At 37.8% G+C, this 22932-nt stretch overlaps 3 protein-coding genes and 1 long non-coding RNA gene across 6 annotated transcripts in view; 3 read left to right on the top strand and 1 right to left on the bottom strand.

Annotated features, from left to right (window-relative positions):
* Nucleotides 1-22932, top strand: part of NEDD4 (NEDD4 E3 ubiquitin protein ligase) — a 613929-nt gene that overhangs the window by 285214 nt on the left and 305783 nt on the right. The gene's annotated exons all lie outside the window — the stretch shown is intronic.
* RFX7 (regulatory factor X7) overlaps nt 1-22932 on the top strand; it is a 161321-nt gene that overhangs the window by 90446 nt on the left and 47943 nt on the right. The window lies entirely within an intron of this gene.
* LOC129014325 (uncharacterized) lies at nt 3648-9502 on the bottom strand. Its single transcript, XR_008494197.2, has 3 exons — nt 9465-9502; nt 6215-6317; nt 3648-3918 (listed from the first exon to the last, which is right to left on the bottom strand). It is a non-coding gene; the product is annotated as an uncharacterized LOC129014325 (long non-coding RNA).
* On the top strand, nt 18502-22856 carry LOC129014324 (dnaJ homolog subfamily B member 9-like). Its single transcript, XM_063652644.1, has one exon. The coding sequence runs from the start codon at nt 21533-21535 to the stop codon at nt 22148-22150; it is 618 nt and encodes a 205-aa protein (XP_063508714.1). The 5' UTR covers nt 18502-21532; the 3' UTR covers nt 22151-22856.

Below are 22932 nucleotides of genomic sequence, written 5' to 3'. Positions count from 1 at the left end.
TGAGCCCAGGAAGTCAAAGGCTGCAGTGAGCCATGAACGTGCCACTGCACTCCAGCCTGGGTGACAGAGTGAGACCCTGTCTCAAAAAAAAAAAAAAAAAAAGTAGACAACCTTTGCTTACTTTTTCCCTATCACCTGGCTGCAGAGATCAAAGGCTTAAAACCAGGAATAAAAGAGGCTGAGTATTTTAAGTTCATTTAAGTCTATTATATACCTTCCAGGAAGAGTGTACCGTCTTATTTTCTAGGCTCTCTAACCAGCCAGTGTTCTAAGAAAGCATTTTAATGTTTTGCCAGCTATTTCTAGGTTTAAAAAATGCAGTTAACCTATATTTTTGGTGACTTAGCATACCCTAGTAAAGCATCTGTTTTACAGGGCATGCTATACTCAGCACTTAGAAGGCCAAGTAAACTCACCTGGTCAAAAATGGAACGTGTCTAATGAGTTCCTTGTCGTTGGTACGTATATGGCTTTCTGAGTTAAGTCAGCTCTACTAGGGTAGGGTTTATTCATGAGAACTGACCAAAGGAGAATTTTCTAGGACTATCATTAGGAGAGAAAATTTGAAAAATGATGTGGTGTTACCAGAATACCTGTTGCTTCTGGAGGGTTAAGGGTATTGTCACTTCCTGAAACTAGGTAACAGATGCCATCATTTAGATAATTGTGTAGTAAGTCAGGTTCCTTCCAGGGGAGAAGTCTTAGTGATGTCCTCTTGCAGGGGAATATAGTAAAAAACTTGTAGTTGGTATATTTTAAGTTTTAAACACTGATTATGTAATCCTTTAAAACAGGGGTCCCCCAGGTATGGTTCGTGGCCTGTTAGGAACCGGGCCACACAGCAGTAAGTGAGCAGCAGGCGAGCAAGCATTACTGCCTGAGCTCCGCCTCCTGTCAGATCAGCAGCGGCATTAGATTCTCATAGGAGCACAAACCCTATTGTGACCTGAGCATGTGAGGGATCTAGGTTATACGTGCCTTATGAAAATCTAAGTAATGCCTAATGATCTAAGATGGAACAGTTATGTCCCAAAACCATCCCCATAATCCCCACCCCATCCCTGGAAAAATTGTCTTCTGTGAAACTGGTCCCTGGTACCAAAAAGGTTGGGGACCATTGCTTTAAAAGACTTTTCCTCTCTACCTTCCAACTCTACTGGCACAGTGTGTGTACTCCTTAGGCAAATGATCAAAATTAACAGCCTAAGCTGTGTTCTCTAAAAACTGTCCTACTTTAGTGAACAGCAAAGCCTATTATGAGATAAACCTTAAGAACCAACTTTCTGGGCACACATGAGTTGTCCATTACAAAAATCTAAAACCTAAAAAAGAAAAAAAATCATGGCAGAGGTACTCACTACCCCATGAGAAAAATCCCATTTTAGCATAGTTAAAATCAGGCAAAGGAAGGCAGTGCAAGCAGTCTGTTGGTAGGAAGTCTGTTCATGTATCATGGTTATCTGTGTGGAATTTTAGTGGTACCTGAGTTCTCACCAGGATCTTATCTGGGACACTGCAATGGAGATTATTTCCCTGGGTATAACCTTCCTAGTCTCATCTCTATCTTGGCTTAATGGAATCTTATTGGTATGGCTTGCTCCGTATCTAAGTACTGTATGTTTCACAGATATTGGATTTTAAAACATATGATTGCTTAGATATAGCCTGGATGATAATAACAAACAGGTGTGGTCCAGCAAATCAAGCATCTGGTGCTTATGGCCCTGGAAGGAATCAGCTACTGACCCTGTAGATGGACCAGAAGGGCTAAACTTGAGACCCACAGCTAGATCTGTTCCACAGAATTGTTTTGTTTGGCCCACACAGATGTTCTAAAATTTTTGGATTGGTTGCCATATTTTAGAAAGAGGAAAGTTCACAGAAAAACTTAGGTATTTGTTTTCTCTTTTCTCTTGAAAACAGGACACTGAGCCCTTGTTTCCACATGACAGCAGTTGAACCTAAGTAGTGATTATTCCTTTTAAACATGACATGTACTCTTTAATCCTCTCAGTCCCCACCATGCTTTTACTTCCTCAGATTTTTCTTACCTATGTTCTACTGTACTCATGTGCATTACGTGCCTGGCGTTTGAGTTTGTGGCTTTTGTGTTAGATTATTTGGGGGCAAGGTTATTATAAGAGCTATTCTTTACAGGGTTGGGGACCCATAATGGTACATATGAGGATAGATAATGGGAAGAAAGCCTCTGCTTTTGTTTCTTAGTAATATGGAGTCTTTACTGTCAGTTCCTGCTTAAGGTGCCATTACAATGGCCGGCCAATAGAAAGCAAAAATAGTATATAACAAAGAATAATGATAACTGTTTTGAGTCTCTGCTATAGATCAGCCACTGTGTAAAACATGTTGCCTTCTCACTTTCCTGTGAGACCATCCTTGATTACTTTATTTTAAATTGTGGTTTAACATTACCCTCCCAACACTTTTTCTTCATAGCATTTATCATCATCATGTAACATATGTTTTACTTTTAAATTTTATTGTCTGTCTTCCTGTTGCTAAAATATAAGATAGTGCCTAGAGCATAGTAGGCACTTGATGCTAGATGAATATATAAATGAATAATCTTGTTTAATTTTTGAACTTTCCAAGTCTGTCCCATGGTTTAGTGTTTTAAATCAGAAGCCAGTCTTCTTCATTTACTTACTGCTAAAGTGTTCCTGAGAAACAGATCTACTATTAGAATGGGGCCTTCTAAGAGGTGACACACTCCCAGCAATAAATTTGAGTAGTTCACTCCAGTAGTAATTCTTAACAATTACTTTCCTGCGCTCCAGAGATATATGCTGCATCTGTGAGGGGTTATGGATGTGTGGAGTATGCAATTCCAAAAAATTATCTTCTTCCCTTTACAAGAGAAAGCATGCTTTCTCACCTCAAATCCTTGCTTTAATGAATGCTAAATGGTGACCAAGGTCAACTCACCAACCCAGACTGGATCGAAACTAAAATTTTGTTTGCATTACCTAATTAAAATATATCAAATAAATAAATAACAAAAATTCAGCTGTTACTGCTCGAAAAAGGCTCATGGGTAGAAGATCACATTTATTTTGTGATACAGCACTGGAGTTACTGTTAGTAAGATTTATCTCAGAATCTTATTTTTTCTTTCTATTCACTTACTGGAGAAGAAATAGGCAGTTTTCAAAATGAAGAGCATGTCTGTGCAGAATTTACTTGAATGGGAAAACTTGGCAGTGGGGCCAGATTTAAATACCTTGTTTGGTTTTGTTTAGTATCACAAAAAGAAATAATTTATATAAGGCTATGCCATTTAAAGGATTGTGAACCTTTTACTCTTTCCTTTTTTTACATTAAACACTTGAGTTATTTTATCCTCCTTTAGTATGTGAGAAAAACATGGTTATTAATGTTTTTGTTTTTCTCTCCTGTTAGGGACTCGAGTGGACTAAATTGCCACTGAGGCCCAAAAAAATAAGTTCTGGTAACTTTTGTGTTTCATGATTATAAACAATGCTCTAACCATTGTCAGCTAGCTTTCAAATTTATTACATTGTCTCAAAAATATGATGGCAATTTCTCATCATTACCTGAAAGAAATGCAATTTTCATTAATATGTTTATATTCAAAGAATGACATAATACACAAAAGTGTGCTCTGATGGAAACAAATGAATTCTTACAGTATTCTAATTTTTCTATCTTTGCACTTTAAGTCATTTCAAACTTGCAGAAAAGTAAACTCTAGGGGAGAAAAGAAGGAAAGGTTACTAGGAACAGAGAAAACACAGACTAAAGAATTGACTTTTCCTCTCAATGGCCTACCTGTTTGTTAAGGCTGTAACTTTGTAATCTTGAAGAATCCAATAGAAATCCAGTTTTTTGAAAGCATCGTGGCAGCTGGACTGTCAAGTACCATCATTTTTTTACATGCTGAAAAAAGTTAAAAACACAGTGACTAGAAAGATCTAAACCTTATCCTTCTTGCTGATACCACCACCCATCCCCACCTGCTAGTAGAACCGTGTGATCTTTTCAAATAGCACACAGAAACATTGATAATAACTTTGCCTTCTCCTGAGTGATTCAGAGTGAATTTAGGGGAATGTTACATGATGATCCTGTGATGGTCAGTTTTTGTAGAATTTAACAATGGGAAGACGTGTTCATAAGATGGCTCTCATTTGAATTCTATTTCAAGGGGACTGAAATCTTTTGGCTTTGGTACCCTTTGGCTATTTGAACCATAGTTCCTACTATATGAGTGTTTTAGCAGTATGCCCTCGTCTAAGCATTTCATTTGGTTCTTACTTTGGCACTTATATAGCCAAAGATACTATGATACTATGGTACTTTCTACCGTGTTATTCACTATCTCAGTTTCAGAGATTCAGCTTCCTTTTTTACTATTAAGTTCTAAAAAATTCATTGTGGTTGTGTTTCTTTCTTGGATTTATCTTTTGATTTATCATCAATTTATGAACTCAGTTTCTTAAAAGTATTAAACAGGCAAATATAAATAGCTAAGAAAACCAAAATATATTTTAGAGCACATTCATAAAAATTACCAATGAATGTCCCTACTTTTTTCTTTTATAATGTAATGTAATCATTTCTTAGTTTTATGTGCAGAAACTTCTCAATATTAAGCACAGAATCTACTTAGTAATATCTTACATGTCTATCTTGGAGTAAGAATTTGTCAGTGCTAATGTTGCAGCCCCTTGGGGCTTCTTAATATTGGAATTTCTCCAGGCTTGATTATAGTTGAGGGAAGTTCAAATGGGAATTTTTTTATTGTTTAGCTTGTTTTTAGGTGGCAGTAAATTCTCTAGGTCATCCAGCAGGATTAGGAAGAGAAGCATTGTGAGAAACAAGTTTTGGGTTTTGCTGAAATTTGCTTGTCAGCATTGCATCACTTTTCCTTAACTGTTCTCTAAGTACTGATGTCTTTCAAATTGACTCAGATCATACTCCTTATCTTTTAGCAGAATATTTTGAACAGAAAATTAACCCATTTTCATTTATATACCTAATTCAGTAGGTTTATAAATAAAAGGGCAAATCCTCACAATAATACAGTACAGTAAAAATTACTCTCCCCATTTGATTTATATTTTCTAGAACTGAGAATAGAAAAACAATTTCCTCTTACATTGTTTATAGTAGATAGCCCTTAAAAGAAAATCACTTATCCCTGCCACCCCCAGTGGTCCTCATAACAAGTTAGGAAACTGAAAATTGCTGAAAATTAAGAATTCTAAGCAACAAGCATGGAAAATAGAGTCCTCATACCTGACCTTTTTCTCTATCTTCCTTACTCAATCCTGTGGAAGAACTGCTGGGGCCTGAGAGAATATAATATCAGGTATGTTGATTGTTTCCATAAATTTAAAGAGGCTACAGAATAAGCTTTATATTTTCTCCCTTTTGATCCTTATACTTTTTCCTTTTTGATCCTTCTGTTAGTGATCTGGTGAAGAAGAGTCCTTTTAGAAACTGCTCCTGAATCAGTGTCGCCTGAGGGGGGAAAAATTAGTATCTCTTTTTGGAGTTTTGTTTTTGAAGCTTAAAAAAATCAAGGGCAGACAAATTCAAGCATAATTATTAGTGTATTTATGTTCCCTCCATATGTGGTAACTCAACTGAAGAAACAGTTAAACTTGATTATTTAGGTTTCTGGAGTTTAAGCTGACTATTCCAAATACAAAGTTAAAACTTAAAAAAAAAAAAAAAAATTTTTACTGATACCAATCTGAAAAGTGGACATGATACCCTGATTGATCATCTTCCACCAGAACTCATTTATTGTCAACCTGGCCAGTACTTTGGAAGGTGTTCATAAGTCTCAACAAGCATTTCCGCTAATTCTGGAAATAATGATCCTCAGATATAATTTCACCATCAAGGATTTGCAAGAAAGCTCCTCAGTGAAGTACTAATTGTTATGCTCTTTATAAGCATCAGCCCTTCCCCAGTTTTTAAAACTTGCTTAAAAAAACAAAACCAAACAGAATAACATGAGAGGGAAGATTGTCGTTACAGGAAACAAATCACTACAGATTTCAAACAAGGGAAATCACTTTTCATTAACATTTGTGAAGTTGTGGCTTAAACCTGATGCTTCACTTTTTCACAGTGGTCCCTAAAAACAGGAGCAGATCTCTCCATTTAGACTACTTTTAAATTGAATATTATGCCAATAAATAATGAAAACATAGTTCCTTACCATCTGCTTAAAGGTCTTTAAGTTCTGGTAATAAGACATTTAAAACTCTCTCTGGTTCTCTGCAGTCCATCTGGTATGTATTGACAGTTCAGAAACAGATGTCCTGAGCAAACAGGAACACCAAAGAATTAGTATTTGCAATATAGAATATTGTTTCAGGTATTTCTTTATGACAGAAGAGAAATGAAAAGTTACCCATTTTGTTTCCAGCCGAACCTGGGAAAAGTTATTTCTGAACTATTCTGCTTAGATTGATTATTTTTTTCTCTCTAGTAGCACAGCTGTTGTCAGAAATATTTACTAACTTCAAATATATGTCGATAGCTTAGGAAAAAATAGTATCTGCCCTTTTCTGCACTCACCCTAAGGGAAGCCAGGACTTGTGTAACATAATCTTCAATGATGAGTGACCAAGTCTGATGGTCACCTATAAAATCTGGAGGACCCTTGCTCTTGTGGTATTCCGACCAAGTTAGTGGAGATTACCAGGCTAAATACGTCCTGAATTTCTTACAGATGCCTTACCTACTCCTAAGTTCACTGAAGCCTTATTCACAATACCTAAGATACAGAAGCGACCTACGTGTCCATCATCAGATGAATGAATAAAGAAAATGTAATTATACATACACAATGAAGTAGTATTCAGCCTTAAAAGGGGGGCACTTCTGTTATTTACAACAACATGGACTAACCTAGAAGGCATTATACTAAGTGAAATAAGCCAGGCACAGAAAGACAAATAATGTATGATCTCACTTATATATGGAATCGAGAAAGGTTGAACTCATATATGATGCTTACCAGAGACTGGGAGGTGGCAGGGAGGGATATGGGAAGGGGAGATGTTGATCAAAGGGTACACAGTTTTCGTTAGATAGGAAGAATAAGCTGTAGTGCCCTATTGCACAGAATGGTGTCTATTATAACAATAATGCGTTGTATATTTCAGAATTGTGAAAAGAGTTGTTTTTTGGGTTTTGGGGGTGGGTTGTTTTGTTTTGTTGAGACAGGGTCTTGCTCTGTTGCCCAGGCTGTAGTGGCACAATCCTGGCTCACTGCAGCTTTGACCTCTGTGGGCTCAAGCAATTGTACCACTTTAGCCTCCCAAGTAGCTGAGACTACAGGTATGCACCACCACACCAGCTAAGTTTTGTATTTTTTGTAAAGATGGGATTTTGCCATATTGCCCAGGGTATGAGAGTAGATTTTAAATGTTTTAGCTACATAAAAAAATATGTGAGGCTGCAGTGATCTGTGATTGTACTGCTGCCCTCCAGCCTGGGTGACAGAGTGAGACCCTATCTCTTTAAAAAAATATATTTTTTCTACTTTAATGTTTTAAATGCCTTACTTTGTCACATCAAATTTTCTATACTTGTTGATAGAATTTGAATTATAAACTCTTCTGCCAAAGATCTGATTTTAAGCAATAACATATTTTAAAAATAATAACATTTACATAACAATACCTATCATAAGTTTTATATCACAAAAATTATGAGCATTTTGTCACTGTGTTTTATATTTTGAAATTGATACTCAGCTTAAAAAGCTTGCCTAATATTACAAAGCTAATGAGTGGCAAATCTGGAACTCAGATCTGGGTCTTCTAATTCTATATCCTATACCTTACCCACTATAGCGTACTGCTTGATATAGACATCAATTTCAAGTAACAGCTGCTTCATTAATCTATTTTATATATATGTCATATCCTTATTATAGGTCTTATGTAATATGGGTTATTCTTTATTATTAATTTCTCAGTAGGAGACTTGCTTATTAACCTCAGATTTATAAAAGCTTCATCAAAGCTACTTTTATTACTCTGCTAATCAGTTACTGGGTGATATTCTTATATGAGAAGTCTCTATGATATAAGTTCTAGAAGAGTCAGTGAATCATACATTTCGCTGTATGACCATCTTAAGGATAAATTGTTAGGCCGGGCGCAGTGGCTCACTCCTGTAATCCCAGAACTTTGGGGGGCCGAGGCGGGCAGATCATTGAGGTCAGGAGTTCAAGACCAGCCCGACCAACATGGTGAAACCCCGTCTCTACTAAAAATACAAAAATTAGCTGGGCGTAGTGGCATGCGCCTGTAATCCCAGCAACTCAGGAGGCTGAAGCAGGAGAATGCTTGAACCTCGGAGGTGGAGGTCGCAGTGAGCCAAGATTGTGCCACTGCACTCCAGCCTGGGCAAGAGAGCAAGACTCCGTCTCAAAAAAAAAATTGTTAGGTTTTTTTCCTAAATTAAATACCAACTCAGAGAAAGACGTTTTCATATGCTGAACATAAAAATGGCATTCTTTTTCATCTGTAATAAAGAATCCCATGATATAGATGTGGCACAAAAAATCAGTAGAGAAAGTGTAAAATACTCAATAAGTGATACTGGGACAATTTTTAGTTAGGTCCCTACTTTATATCTTACAGAAAAATAAATTCCAGAGGAATTAAAGGCCCACACATGAAAAACAAAATTTTTAAACTTTAAAAAGAAAATATAGGATACTATCTTTATGACACTGAAATAGGGGAAAATTTCAAAAACAAAAGACCAAAAGCTCAGATTATGAATGAAAAGATTGATAGATTTGACTGCCTGGAAATGACAAACTTCGATATCATAAGACTTCAAAATGAACAGACAGGCTACAACTAGGAGAAGATATTAGCAGCACTTTCAACCACTAGAGGATTAGTATCCAGACTGCCTGATAAATATCCCCATATTTAGATGAGCAAAAGAAATGAATGGGCAGTTCCTTGAACATTGTGGTTCTCCAAGTGTAATCCTCTGACCAGCATTAGCAGCATCCCCTAGGAGCTTGTTAGAAGTCCAGATTTTCAGGACTTCTAACTTAAGGTCTAACTTAAGACCTACTGAATCAGAAACTCTGGAAGTGGGGTCATGCACTCTTTGTTTTAACAAGCTCACTAAGTGATTCTGGTGCATATTAAAATTTTAGAGCTACTCTGTTAAACTCAAATGATAAATAATACGAAAAGATTCAGTCTCATCATCAATCAGAGAAGTATAAAACAATTAGATACTTTTTCATACCCATAAGATTAGCTAAACTTTAAAACTTAAGTTTTAACAAGAATGTGGAGAAATAAATTGTAGTATTGCTATTAGGAACATAAATTGGTATAAGTTTTAGAGAGCAATTTGAAAATATCCAATAAGGTTGACTATATCCATTCTTTGTTACCAGATACTTGTACTTTTAGGTTACATACCTTAGGAAAAAACTCTCACACAAGGCCACAAGAGTCACAAATAAAGGATTTCCATTACAGCACCATCTGAAATAGTGAAACTTTGTTATAACGTATTGTCTATTAGTAGAGACATGAACAAACTGTGGTTTTGTTTCATAGAATACTATTTCTATAATGCTGTTAAATAGATGAAGTCCAAGATCAGAAGCAAACATGCCAAAAGGCTAGCATCTTGTAAATGTGGATATTGATGCATGCATGTGCACATTCTCTACTGTGTTTGAAATACTTTGTAGTTTTAATTTTTAAAAATTAAATGAGATATTAAAATATTGAGAGAGTTTCCATTTGGCTGTGTCTTATCTTTCAGGATTCTGCCTCAAAGGTGGATTTAGTTTGGACAAACCAGGATCATTATAGTTGAGGGTCGTAACCAGATACTGGAAAACATTTTTTAAAACAATCAGTAAATGCAGATTAATTGAAGATAAGCTGCATACTTTCCTGAGTAAATGCTACCTATGGCCCAAAGTAGAGGAACAGACTGGCATATTGCAGGATCACGTGTAGTAAACTTATTAGAGCTGACTTTTTAACCAGTTTTTGGATTTTTTTTAAAGTAAAAGTTAACTGGAAGAGAACATGAAGGCTGTATATTCTAAACTGGTGCTTATAAACCGTTTTTTGCCCATACCGCATTCTGATAAATGTAATTATATTCTTGGTTAATATCATTTGAAATTCAAAATAAGTTAAATACTAATCTAAAAAATGAATGAATGAAAGCCTTTTTTATTATGGGGAGCAGACTTTTTCTTGTTTCCACATTTTTTTTAATATACTTTTAAAGTTCTGGGTTACATGTGCAGAACGTGCAGTTTTGTTACATAGGTATGCATGTGCCCTAGTGCTTTGCTGTACCTATCAACCCATCACCTATGTTAGGTATTTCTCCTAATGTTATCCCTCCCCTAGCCCCACACCCCCCGACAGGCCCCCATGTGTGATGTTCCCCTCCCTGTGTCCATGTGTTCTCATTGTTCAGCTCCCACTTATGAGCGAGAACATGCAGTATTTGGTTTTCTGATCTTGTGATAGTTTGCTGAGAATGACAGTTTCCAGCTTCATCCATGTCCCTGCAAAGGACATGAACTCATCCTTTTTTATGGCTGCATAGTATTCCGTAGTGTATATGTGCCACATTTTCTTAATCCAGTCTATCACTGATAGACATTTGGGTTGGTTCCAAGTCTTTGCTGTTGTGAATAGTGCCGCAATAAACATACGTGTGCATGTGCCTTTATTGTAGAATGATTTATGGGTATATGCCCAGTAATATTGCTGGGTCAAATGGTATTTCCAGTTCTGGATTCTTGAGGAATTGCCATACTGTCTTCTGCAATGGTTGAACTAATTTATACTCCCACCAACACTATAAAAGCGTTCTTATTTTTCCACAACCTCTCCAGAATCTGTTGTTTCCTGACTTTTTAATGATCACCATTCTAACTGCTGTGAGATGGTATCTTATTGTGGTTTTCATTTTCATTTCTCTAGTGACCAGTGATGATGAGCATTTTTCCTATGTCTGTTGGCTACATAAATGTCTTCTTTCGAGAAGTGTCTGTTCATACCCTTTGCCCATTTTTTGATGGGGTTGTTTTTTTTCTTGTAAATTTGTTTAAGTTCTTTGTTTCTGGATATTAGTCCTTTGTCAGATGGATAGATTGCAAAATTTTCTCCCATTCTGTAGGTTGCCTGTTCACTCTGATGATAGTTTCTTTTGCTGTGCAGAAGTTCTTTAGTTTTAATTAGATCTCATTTGTCAATTCTGGCTTTTGTTGCCATTGCTTTTGGTGTTTTAGACATGAAGTCTTTGCTCATGCCTATGTCCTGAATACTATTGTCCAGGTTTTCTTCTAGGATTTTTATGGTCCTAGGTCTTACGTTTAAGTCTTTGCTCCATCTTGAGTTGATTTTTGTAAAAGGTGTAAGGAAGGGGTTCAGTTTCAGTTTTCTGCATATGGCTAGCCAGCTTTCCTAGCACGATTTATTAAATAGGGAATCTTTTCCTCATTGCTTGTGTGTGTCAGGTGTGTCAAAGATCAGATGGTTGTAGCTGTGTAGTGTTATTTCTGAGGCCTCTGTTCTGTTCCTTTGGTCTATATATTTGTTTTGGCACCAGTACCATGCTGTTTTGGTTACTGTAGCCTTGTAGTGTAGTTTGAAGTCAGGTAGCATGATGCCTCCAGCTTTGTTTTTCTTGCCCAGGATTGTCTTGGCCATGCAGGCTCTTTTTTGGTTCCATATGTAGTTTAAAGTAGTTTTTTCCAATTCTGTGAAGAAAGTCAGTGGTAGCTCGATGGGGATAGCATTGAATCTGTAAATTACTTTGGGCAGTATGACCATTTTCATGATATTGATTGTTCCTATCCATGAGCATGGAATATTTTTGCTTTTGTTCGTGTCTTCTGTTATTTCCTTGAGCAGTGGTTTGTAGTTCTCCTTGAAGAAATCTTTCACATCCCTTATAAGTTGTATTCCTAGGTGTTTTATTCTCTTAGTAGCGATTATGAATGGGAGTTCACTCATGATTTGGCTCTCTGTTATTGGTATATACGAATGCTTGTTATTTTTGCACACTGATTTTGTATCTTGAGACTTTGCTGAAGTTGCTTATCAGCTTAAGGAGATTTTGGGCTGAGATGATGGGGTTTTCTAAATATACAATCATGTCATCTGCAAACAGAGACAATTTGACTTCCTCTCTTCCTATTTGAATACCCTTTATTGCTTTGTCTTTCCTGATTGCCCTGGCCAGAACTTCCAATACTATGTTAAATAGGAGTGGTGACAGAGGGCATCCTTGTCTTGTGCCAGTTTTCAAAGGGAATGCTTCCAGTTTTTGCCCATTCAGTATGATACTGGCTGTGGGTTTGTCATAAATAGCTCTTATTATTTTGAGATAAGTTCCATCAATACCTAGTTTATTGAGAGGTTTTAGCATGAAGGGGTGAATTTTATTGAAGGCCTTTTCTGCATCTATTGAGATAATCATGTGGTTTTTGTCATTGGTTCTGTTTATGTGGATTGGGTTTATGTGGATGGGATTATGTTTATTGATTTATGTGGATGGATTACGTTTGTTGTTTATATGGATTGGATTTATGTGAATGGATTACGTATATTGATTTGTGTATGGTGAACAAGCCTTGCATCCCAGGGATGAAGCAAACTTGATCATGGTGGATAAGCTTTTTGATGCGCTGCTGGGTTCGGTTTGCCTGTACTTTATTGAGGGTTTTCACATCGATATTCATCAGAGATATTGGCCTGAAATTTTCTTTTTTCGTTGTGTCTCTGCCAGGTTTTGGTATCAGGATGATGCTGGCCTCATAAAATGAGTTAGGGAGGATTCCCTCTTTTTCTTTTGTTTGGAGTAGTTTCAGATGGAATGGTACCAGCTCCTCTTTGTACCTCTGGTAGAATTCGGCTGTGAATCCGTCTGGTCCTGGACTTTTTTTGGTTGGTAGGCTATTAATTACTGCCTCAATTTCAGAGCTTGTTATTGGTCTATTCAGGGATTTGACTTCTTCGTGGCTTAGACTTGGGAGGCTATATATGTCCAGGAGTTTATCCATTTCTTCTGGATTTTCCAGTATATTTGCATAGAGGTGTTTATAGTATTCTCTGATGGTAGTTTCTATTTCTGTGGGGTCAGTGGTGATATCCCCTATATCATTTTTTTATTGCATCTGTTTGATTCTTCTCTCTTTTCTTCTTTATTAGCCTGGCTAGTGGTCTATTTTGTTGATTTTTTTCAAAAAACCAGCTCCTGGATTCATTGATTTTTTTTTTTTGAAGGGTTTTTTGTGTCTCCATCTCCTTCAGTTCTGCTCTGATCTTAGTTATTTCATGTCTTCTGCTAGTTTTTGAATTTGTTTGCCCTTGCTTCTCTAGTTCTTTTAATTTTGATGTTAGGGTGTCAATTTTAGATCTTTCCCGCTTTCTCTTGTGGGCATTTAGTGCTATAAATTTCCCTCTAAACACTGCTTTAAATGTGTCCCAGAGATTCTGGTATGTTGTGTCTCGTTCTCGTTGGTTTCAAAGAACATCTTTATTTCTGCCTTCATTTCGTTACGTACCCAGTAGTCATTCAGGAGCAGGTTGTTCAGTTTCCATGTATTTGTACGGATTGGGGTAAGTTTCTTAACCCTGAGTTCTACTTTGATTGCACTGTGGTCTGGGAGACTGTATGTTATGATTTCCCTTCTTTTGCATTTGCTGAGGAATGTTTTACATCCAATTATGTGGTCAATTTTAGCATAAGTGTGATGAAGTGCTGAGAAGAATGTATACTCTGTTGATTTGGGGTGGAGAGTTCTGTAGATGTCTATTACGTCCACTTGGTCCAGAGCCGAGTTCAAGTCCTGAATATCCTTGTTAATTTTCTGTCTCATTTATCTAATATTGACAGTGGGGTGTTAAAGTCTCCTATTATTGTGTGGGAGTCTAAGTCTCTTTATAGGTCTCTAAGAACTTGCTTTATGAATCTGGGTGCTCCTGTATTGGCTGCATATATATTTAGGATAGTTAGCTCTTCTTGCTGCATTGTTCCCTTTACCATTATGCAATGCCCTTCTTTGTCTCTTTTGATCTTTGTTGGTTTAAAGTCTGTTTTATCAGAGACCAGGATTGCAACCCCTACTTTTTTTTGCTTTCCATTTGCTTGGTAGATCTTCCTCCATCCCTTTATTTGAGCCTATGTGTGTCTTTGCACGTGAGATAGGTCTCCTGAATACAGCACACTGATGGGTCTTGACTCTTTATCTAATTTGCCAGTCTGTGTCTTTTAATTGGGGCATTTAGCTTATTTACATTTAAGGTTAATATTGTTATGTATGAATTTGATCCTGTCTTTATGACGCTATCTGGTTGTTTTGCCCATTAGTTAATGCAGTTTCTTCATAGTGTCGATGTTCTTTACAATTTGGTATGTTTTTGCAGTGGCTGGTACCAGTTATTCCTTTCCATGTTTAGTGCTTCTTTCAGGACCTCTTCTAAGGCAGGTCTGGCAGTGACAGAATCCCTCAGCATTTGCTTGTCTGTAAAGGATTTTATTTCTCCTTCACTTATGAAGCTTAGTTTGGCTGAATATGAAATTCTGGGTTGAAAATTCTTTTCTTTAAGAATGTTGAATATTGGCTCCCACTCTCTTCTGGCTTGTAGGGTTTCTGCGGAGAGGGCTGCTGTTAGTCTGAAGGGCTTCCCTTTGTGGGTAACCTGACCTTTCTGTCTGGCTGCCCTTACCATTTTTTATTTCATTTCAACCTTGGTGAATCTGGCGATTATGTGTCTTGGGGTTGCTCTTCTCGAGGAATCTCTTTGTGGTGTTCTCTGTATTTCCGGAATTTGAATGTTGGCCTGTCTTGCTCGGTTGGGGAAGTTCTGGATAATATCCTGAAGAGTGTTTTCCAACTTGGTTCTATTCTCCCTGTTACTTTCAGGTATACCAATCAAATGTAGATTTGGTCTTTTCACGTAGTCCCATATTTCTTGGAGGCTTGACTCGTACCTTTTTTTTTTTTTCTCTAATCTTGTCTTCTCACTTTATTTCATTAAGTTGATCTTCAGCTGATATCCTTTCTTCCGCTTGATTGATTTGGCTATTAATACTTGTGTATGCTACACGAAGTTCTTGTGCTGTGTTTTTCAGCTCCATCAGGTCATTTATGTTCTTCTCTACCTTGGTTATTCTAGTTAGCAATTCGACTAACCTTTTTTCAAGGTTATTAGCTTCCTTGCATTGGGTTAGAACATGCTGCTTTAGCTCCAAGTTGTTCGTTATTACCCACCTTTTGAAGCCTACTTCTGTCAGTTCTTCAAACTCATTCTGCATCCAATTTTGTTCCCTTGCTGGTGAGGGGTTGTGATCCTTTGGAGGAGGAAAGGTGTTCTGGTTTTTGGAATTGTTAGCCATTTTCCACTGGTTTTCCCCCATCTTTGTGGATTTATCTACCTTTTGTCTTTGATGTTGGTGACCTTCCAGTGGGGTCTTTGAGTGGATGTGCTAATCCTTTCTGTTTGTTTCTTTTCCTTCTAACTGTCAGGCCTCTCTGCTGCCAGTCTGTTGGAGTTTGCTGGAAGTCCACTCCCGACCCTGTTTGTCTGGGTATCACCAGCAGAGGCTGCAGAGCAGCAATGATTGCTGCCTGTTGTTTCCTCTGTAAGCTTCGACCCAGCAGAGCACCTGCCAGATGCCAGCCAGAGCTCTCCTGTATGAGGTGTCTGTCGGCCCCAACTGGGAGGTGTCTCCTAGTCAGTATACACAGGGGTCAGGGACCCACTTGAGGAGACAGACTGACCCTTAGCAGAGCTCGAACGCTGCCCTGGGAGTTCTGCTGCTCTCTTCAGAGCCATCAGGCAGGGATGTTTAAGTCTGCTATAAGCCACTGACTGAACCTACTGCCTGTTTTACAGAGATGCCCTGTCCGGAGAGGGGCAATCAGGCAGTCTGGCCACAGCAGCCTTGCTGAGCTGCAGTGGGCTCCGCCGAGTTTGAACTTCCCAGCAGCTTTGTTTATCCTGTGGCTATAAAACTGCCTACTCAAGCTTCAGCAATGGCCAACACCCCCCCAACCCCCCAACCCCCCAACCCCCCGACCAAGCTCGACTGTCCCAGGTGCATCTCCGATTGCTGCTGTGCTGGCAGCGAGAATTTCAAGCCAATGGATCTTAGTTTCCTGGGCTCCGTGGGGGTGGGACCCGCTGAGCCAGACCACTTGATTCCCTGGCTTCAGCCCCCCTTTCCAGGGGAGTAAATGGTTCTGTCTTAGTTCCAGGTGCCACTGGGGTATGGCAAATAAGAAAAAATAAAAAAGCTCCTGCATCTAGTTCGGTGTCTGCCCAATTGGTCAGCCAGTTTTGTGCTTGAAACCCAGGGCCCTGGTACGGTAGTCACCAGAGGGAATCTCCTGGTTTGTGGGTTACGAAGACAATGGGACAAGCGCAGTGTCTGTGCTGGAGTTCTTCAGGCTCAGTCCCTCACAGCTTCCCTTGGGTAGGGGGGAAAATTCCCCGACACCTTGCGCTTCCCAGGCGAAGTGACGCCCCACCCTACTTCGGCTCACCCTCTGTGGGCTGCACACACGTTCCAACCAGTCCCAGTGAGATGAACCAGGTACCTCAGTTGGAAATGCAGAAATCACCCACCTTCTGCATCAATTTCACTGGGAATTGCAGACCGGTGCTGTTCCTGTCTGTTTCCACATTTTTATCTGCATATGTAAAAAGGATCCTTCAGTTTCCTCAAAAGTGCTAGAGGAAAGAGTCTAATTTTTATATTAATCAGGATGGGCTAGTCTATGATGTTGTAACTAAGCCTGAAATATTAGTGGCCTAACCACAAAAATGTATTTTCATTCGCATCATATGCAGGAGAAATCACTGAAGACCACTGTTCCAAATAATCCCTCAGAACCAACATTGACAGGAAGGCCGACATGTTATAGCCTCACCAGTGCAACACATGGCTTCCAAGGTGCCACAGAGGGGGAAATGGGATAGGGTGACACATTGATTTTTTTTTTTTTTTGAGACCGAGTCTCGCTCTGTCGCTGAGGCTGGAGTGCAGTGGTGCAATCTCAGCTCACTGCAAGCTCCGCCTGCCGGGTTCACACCATTCTCCTGCCTTAGCCTCCCGAGTAGCTGGGACTACAGGCTCCCGCCACCACACCTGGCTAATTTTCTTTGTATTTTTAGTAGAGATGGGGTTTCACCGTGTTAGCCAGGATGGTCTCAATCTCCTGACTTCATGATCTGCCCACCTCAGCCTCCCAAAGTTCTGGGATTACAGGCTTGAGCCACTGCCCCTGGCCAACACATTGATTCTTAACTGTCAGCTGAGTAGTGAATTACATCACTGTGATCAGATTCATAATAATCACATGACTACAAGCTAACTGCAAAGTGGACTGAGAAATGTGGGTGAGCAGATGGAATGCTGTCTCTGTCCCATGTTTTCTTCACCTCTACACTTGCACCTCATAGAAAGAATTAGCTTCATGTTACTAGTTCTTATGTCAGTATTTTTTTGTCAACCAGAGTTTTAGAAGGGAAGGGGGTTGCGTGGCAGGATTCAAACACCACAGTCCACCTTCAACCTCCAAAAGCAACTTGATCTTACACTATGCCTTCATTTTCCCCTTGATCACATAATATAAAAATGAATGTTTAATCTGATTGTTTGCTACAAGCTTTTCTGTCCAGAATGTGGAAGGTCAAAGTACCATCTCAATCGTCATTAAGTTTGTAGCATTGTTGTGCTTTCATAGCTAAAGGTTCAGAAAAACCATCTTCATAAATCTATGCTTATGAAAATGGGATGATGACATGCAAGGTCGGCTCACTTGCTGGGAATAACCAAGGATATTTTACGAAAATTCTCCAAAATTGTTTCCTGGAATGTGTTTGACATATAAATCAAACTTGAGTTCAAAGATTCCTTTTTAATATCTTTTTGCAAAGACTGAAGTGCATGAGAAAGAAGTCTTTTAAGTTTTCAGGCAAGATCTTCAACCGCAATAGTATGAAATTATCAGCTACCTCATTCAAAAGACTTGAATAATATTTGAGGTTCTGCCTAAATTTGAAACCGTTTTCACTAGCTTTTCTTTGAGAACTTCTTCAACTCAAGAAAGTGAAGACTTTTAAGTCTACAGATGTTGTTTGTCATTTAAGTTTCACTTCGAATCATCAGATATGTTTTCCAAATGTGCGAAGCTCTGTTAAAAATTAGAGATTTTAGGCTGGGCGTGGTGGCTCAGGCCTGTAATCCCAGCACTTTGGGAGGCCGAGGTGGGCGGATCATGAGGTCAGGAGATCGAGACCATCCTCGCTAACATGGTGAAACCCTGTGTCTACTAAAAATGCAAAAAATTAGCTGGGCGTGGTGGCGGGCGCCAGTAGTCCCAGCTACTCGGAAGGCTGAGTCAGGAGAATGGTGTGAACCCGGGGGTCGGAGCTTGCAGTGAGCTGAGATCGCACCACTGCACTCCAGCCTGGGCAACAGAGCAAGACTCCACCTCAAAAAAAAAAAAAATTAGATTTTTTATTGTGGTAAAATATACATAACATAAAATTTACCATTAGTGATATTTAGTACATTAACTGTGTTGTACAAGTACCATCTCAATCTAGTTTCAAAACCTTTTCCTCACCCCAAAAGGAAACTCAGTACCCTTTAAGCAGTCATCTGCCTCTGGGAAACACTAAGCTGCTTTCTATCCCTAGGGATTTGCCTATTTTGGATATTTAATATAAACAGAATCACATGATATGTGTCTGGCTTCTTTCACTTAGCACAATGTTTTCAAGGTTCATCCATGTTGTAGCATGTATCAGTACTCCATTCCTTTTATGGCTGAATAAAAAATTATAATTTTTAAAGTTTATAAAGTTGGTCTTTTCTCTGGTGCTCCAAAAATAGAATACCATTATGATTTATTTTATAAATGCAGCCAAAGGAATTTCTTTTTGACCACCAATGAATTTCAACATAGAACAGAAAACTTTTAATTCTTATCATTTAAATCTTCATAAAGCATATCAAATAATCTGATGTTTAACATACTTGCCACATGATACTCTTGCCTTGATAAGCAAGGTTAAGGTCTTCTCCTAAACCAGTGAGCATTGTTTCAGAAGCCACTAATTAGCAGTGGATGACACAGTATATCCAAAACCAGAAATCTTGATGGTGAGCCCAGCCTTGCTGGACTGAAATGCCATCACTATATACTTGGGTCATTTTTTTTGTTTGTTTGCTTTATAGAATTTTGTTATTATCAGTTTTCATGCTACTCTCCAAATTTTTTCTTCTATGTGCTGTACCCCATATGGCAATGAAAACAGTAATTGAACAGTTACAAGTTTTCATTGTTTTTAAAAAATTAGGACACTGACTTTAATCTTTTTCAAAACTTTTTTTTGCCATCTTCTAAATCATCTCTTTGGTGCTTAATACTAATTTAGAACATCTTCTGAAATTTCTTCTATGTTCTGGAATTTCTTTTCTATTCTTTTTTCCAGTATATTTAAAACTTGAAAGCTATATAGAATCCAAGGTTTCTCCAACAGTAGATTTTTTTCTTTATGATCAGAAATGATCTTTTTATTACACTTTCTCAGACATGGCTCATAATATTAGGTATTTTATTATTATAACCTTCTCTTCATTTAATATGATTGGCATTGTTGTGATTAAGTGGGTGATGTTAATAATATTTGACAGTAGTTCATACCTAGCATCCCAGCACTTTGGGAGGCAGGAGGATCACTTGAGGCCAGGCAGGAATTCCAGACCAGCCTAGGCAACAATTTTGTAGCAACAAGCTACAAAAAATAAATTAAAAAATTACATGGCTGTGGTGGCACACACCTCTGGCCCCAACTGCTTGGGAGGCTGAGGTGGGATGATCAGTTGAGCCCAGGAGTTTGAGGCTGCAGTGAGCTATGATTAAGCCACTGCACTTCAATCTGGGCAACAGAGTGAGACTCTCTTAAAAAAAAAACAATTTGACAAAAAAAAATTTCAGGAACCATATTTAAGACATTAAAGTGGGGCGACATCGGAGGTAGGAAAACCAGCTGGTTAGACATTTTAGAAATTTAAGTGTCATTAAAAGTTCATTAAGGGCAAGAACTGTGGTGGTGGTGTATTGTTCATCGGTGTTGTATTGTTCACTCTGTATGATTTGTGATATATAGTATAGGTTCATAGTTATTTTATGCCACTTGTGGAACATAACAGAAAACAAAAGTAATGGATAAGCAAATGAATTATCCTTATTGTTGAAAGAAAGACAGCTGAAGACCTAGACTACTGTGGTGGCAGTGAAAAATCAAGACTGGAAGAAGATGGGGCAGAGTGTTAGAAGGCTAAATAAAGGATTAATGTGGAATGCACCAAGAAAAAAAGAGTTAAACAGACTCCAAAACTGAACACTGTGGAAACTAGAGAAAAGAAGGTGATGATAAGTAGCAATTAAGAAGAGAATGTGTGTTTGTTTTCTTTTTTTTTTTTTTCAGGTTGTAAATATTTATATTTCTCTCACATACAATGTTGTATGAGACATTTGTTTTAATATGTATCCATAGGATTAATACTCATATGGAGTATAATGTGGAAAAGTGCAGAACTAAAGAAATAAGTCTATCCGAAAACAAAAGCACACATTTCTCAGGATTTAAAAATATTGCACATAGTAAGGTTGCACAGAAATTACTGGCTGGTTTTACAAACAGAATGAGGTATCAGTCAACCTCTAGATAAAGATGAGTAGAGAGAGGATAAACTACACACACAAACACATAAATCCGTACTAAGACCTAAGAGTGCCAACAACTAAGAAAAAAATATGAAAAAGATATGTAAGTAGCTACGATTTCAACACTACAAAATCATTTTTAGCCTAGGACCAAACACATTACAATCTCTTGGCAATATTTCGTTAAGTTTTCAACTTTTTTCCAGCCTAAATGACTATGGGCAATAAAACCATTTCCTTTACCCCAGTTCTACTGTAGAAAGGCACAGTGCTGTGGTAAATATCAAACCATCCCTTTCTCAACCTTTCAGTAGCAATTAACCAAGATACTGTTCTCCTTTGCTGAATGACTCAGTTACACGGTTTCATGTACATTCTGCAACGCAAGTCACAGATGTTATAGAACATGCAACTTTGAATTAGTAAAGGTTTCACTGCAAAAATCATTAAGTTCACACAATTTAAATCTACAATTAACTTTTAAAGTTTAACCAGGTAAACTCAATATTTTCTTGGTAATAAAACTGGTGATATTAGTGAGCCCAAGGGCAGGTAGAGAAAAAGGACTAGGCAAAATTACGTGTTTTTTAAAGAAACTTTCCTAATCCAGGAAATTATTAGCATTTTGTCTACTCGTTGAATGTTGAATTTGTCAAAAAAAAAACTCTTAAATATATTTAATAGCTATATCAAATTGTTTAAAGTGAAATCATGCACTTGTCAAAATAGTTCACAGAAAATTGTTTAGCATCAAAGATAATGAGGAAGAGTCAACCAGTTGGATTTAGTGAGAACAGAAAAAGAACTACTGTCCTGAACAGTCACCAAATCAAGAAGGCCTTTCACAAGTTGGCCATGAAGTACCACCCTGACAAAAATAAGAGCCCGGATGCTGAAGCAAAATTCAGAGAGATTGCAGAAGCATATGAAACACTCTCAGATGCTAATAGACGAAAAGAGTATGATACACTTAGACACAGTGCTTTTACTAATGGTAAAGGACAAAGAGGTAGTGGAAGTTCTTTTGAGCAGTCATTTAACTTCAATTTTGATGACTTATTTAAAGACTTCGGCTTTTTTGGTCAAAACCAAAACACTCGATCCAAGAAGCATTTTGAAAATCATTTCCAGACACGCCAGGATGGTGGTTCCAGTAGACAAAGGCATCATTTCCAAGAGTTTTCTTTTGGAGGTGGATTATTTGATGACATGTTTGAAGATACGGAGAAAATGTTTTCTTTTAGTGGTTTTGACCCTACCAATCAGCATACAGTACAGACTGAAAATAGATTTCATGGATCTAGCAAGCACTGCAGGACTGTCACTCAACGAAGAGGAAATATGGTTACTACATACACTGACTGTTCAGGACAGTAGTTCTTTTTCTGTTCTCACTAAATCCAACTGATGTTTGTTTTCTTTGAGGGGAGAGCTACACAAGGGTATAGTTGATATTATTAGGTATTGGAGCAAGAGCTAATTGGAAAATACCTGTAGGCCATGGGATTTTAAAAATGTAAATTTGGGAGCTATTTGCATGCGATTGATTAAATCATTATGTGGATGGATTCTAAGATTAAACTTTTGTGGATATCTTCTGATGAGACTAAGAATAGGCTTGGTTATATCATGTTAGGTATTTTCAAAAACTGAATCTCTGTTTAAACTGTGCTTTATTAAGTAAGAATAAATTCTACCAGGAATGCCAGTAATCTGTCCACATTTTTCATTGCAATGGAATTTTGCTTAGATTAGGCTACCAGAATTTTACTATGAATATTTTTATTATAATAGGATTTGTGGCACATTTGAAGCCATTATGGCAAACTGAGTTTAGAAGAAAGGTAGGAAGGCAAAAATTATTTTAAAGGTTACATTTAGAGACAAAATGACATAGTTGCAGGACAGTAGCAATAGAAAATCTTACAAGTAGATTCTCTAAATAGCCACTGTTGGCAAGCCAACAAATAATCACATCTGTAAGGTCTGGAAGGAGTTACTGGCTTTATTTCAGTGTTTTTAACCTCAGTTCCATCCACAGGTAACAGTAGCACCATCAGTCACATGTTCTAAATATTTGGAAATTAGAAAAGCTTCTAGAAATTATGTCATTCATTTTATAATTGTACAGAAAATTTGCTGTAAAAGTGCTGAAAACC

The sequence above is a fragment of the Pongo pygmaeus genome, chromosome 16 (assembly GCF_028885625.2).
Source record: "Pongo pygmaeus isolate AG05252 chromosome 16, NHGRI_mPonPyg2-v2.0_pri, whole genome shotgun sequence".
Classification (NCBI taxonomy): domain Eukaryota; kingdom Metazoa; phylum Chordata; class Mammalia; order Primates; family Hominidae; genus Pongo; species Pongo pygmaeus.
Note: the sequence above shows the minus strand (reverse complement) of the source record. Positions and strands in the feature narration are given on the sequence as shown.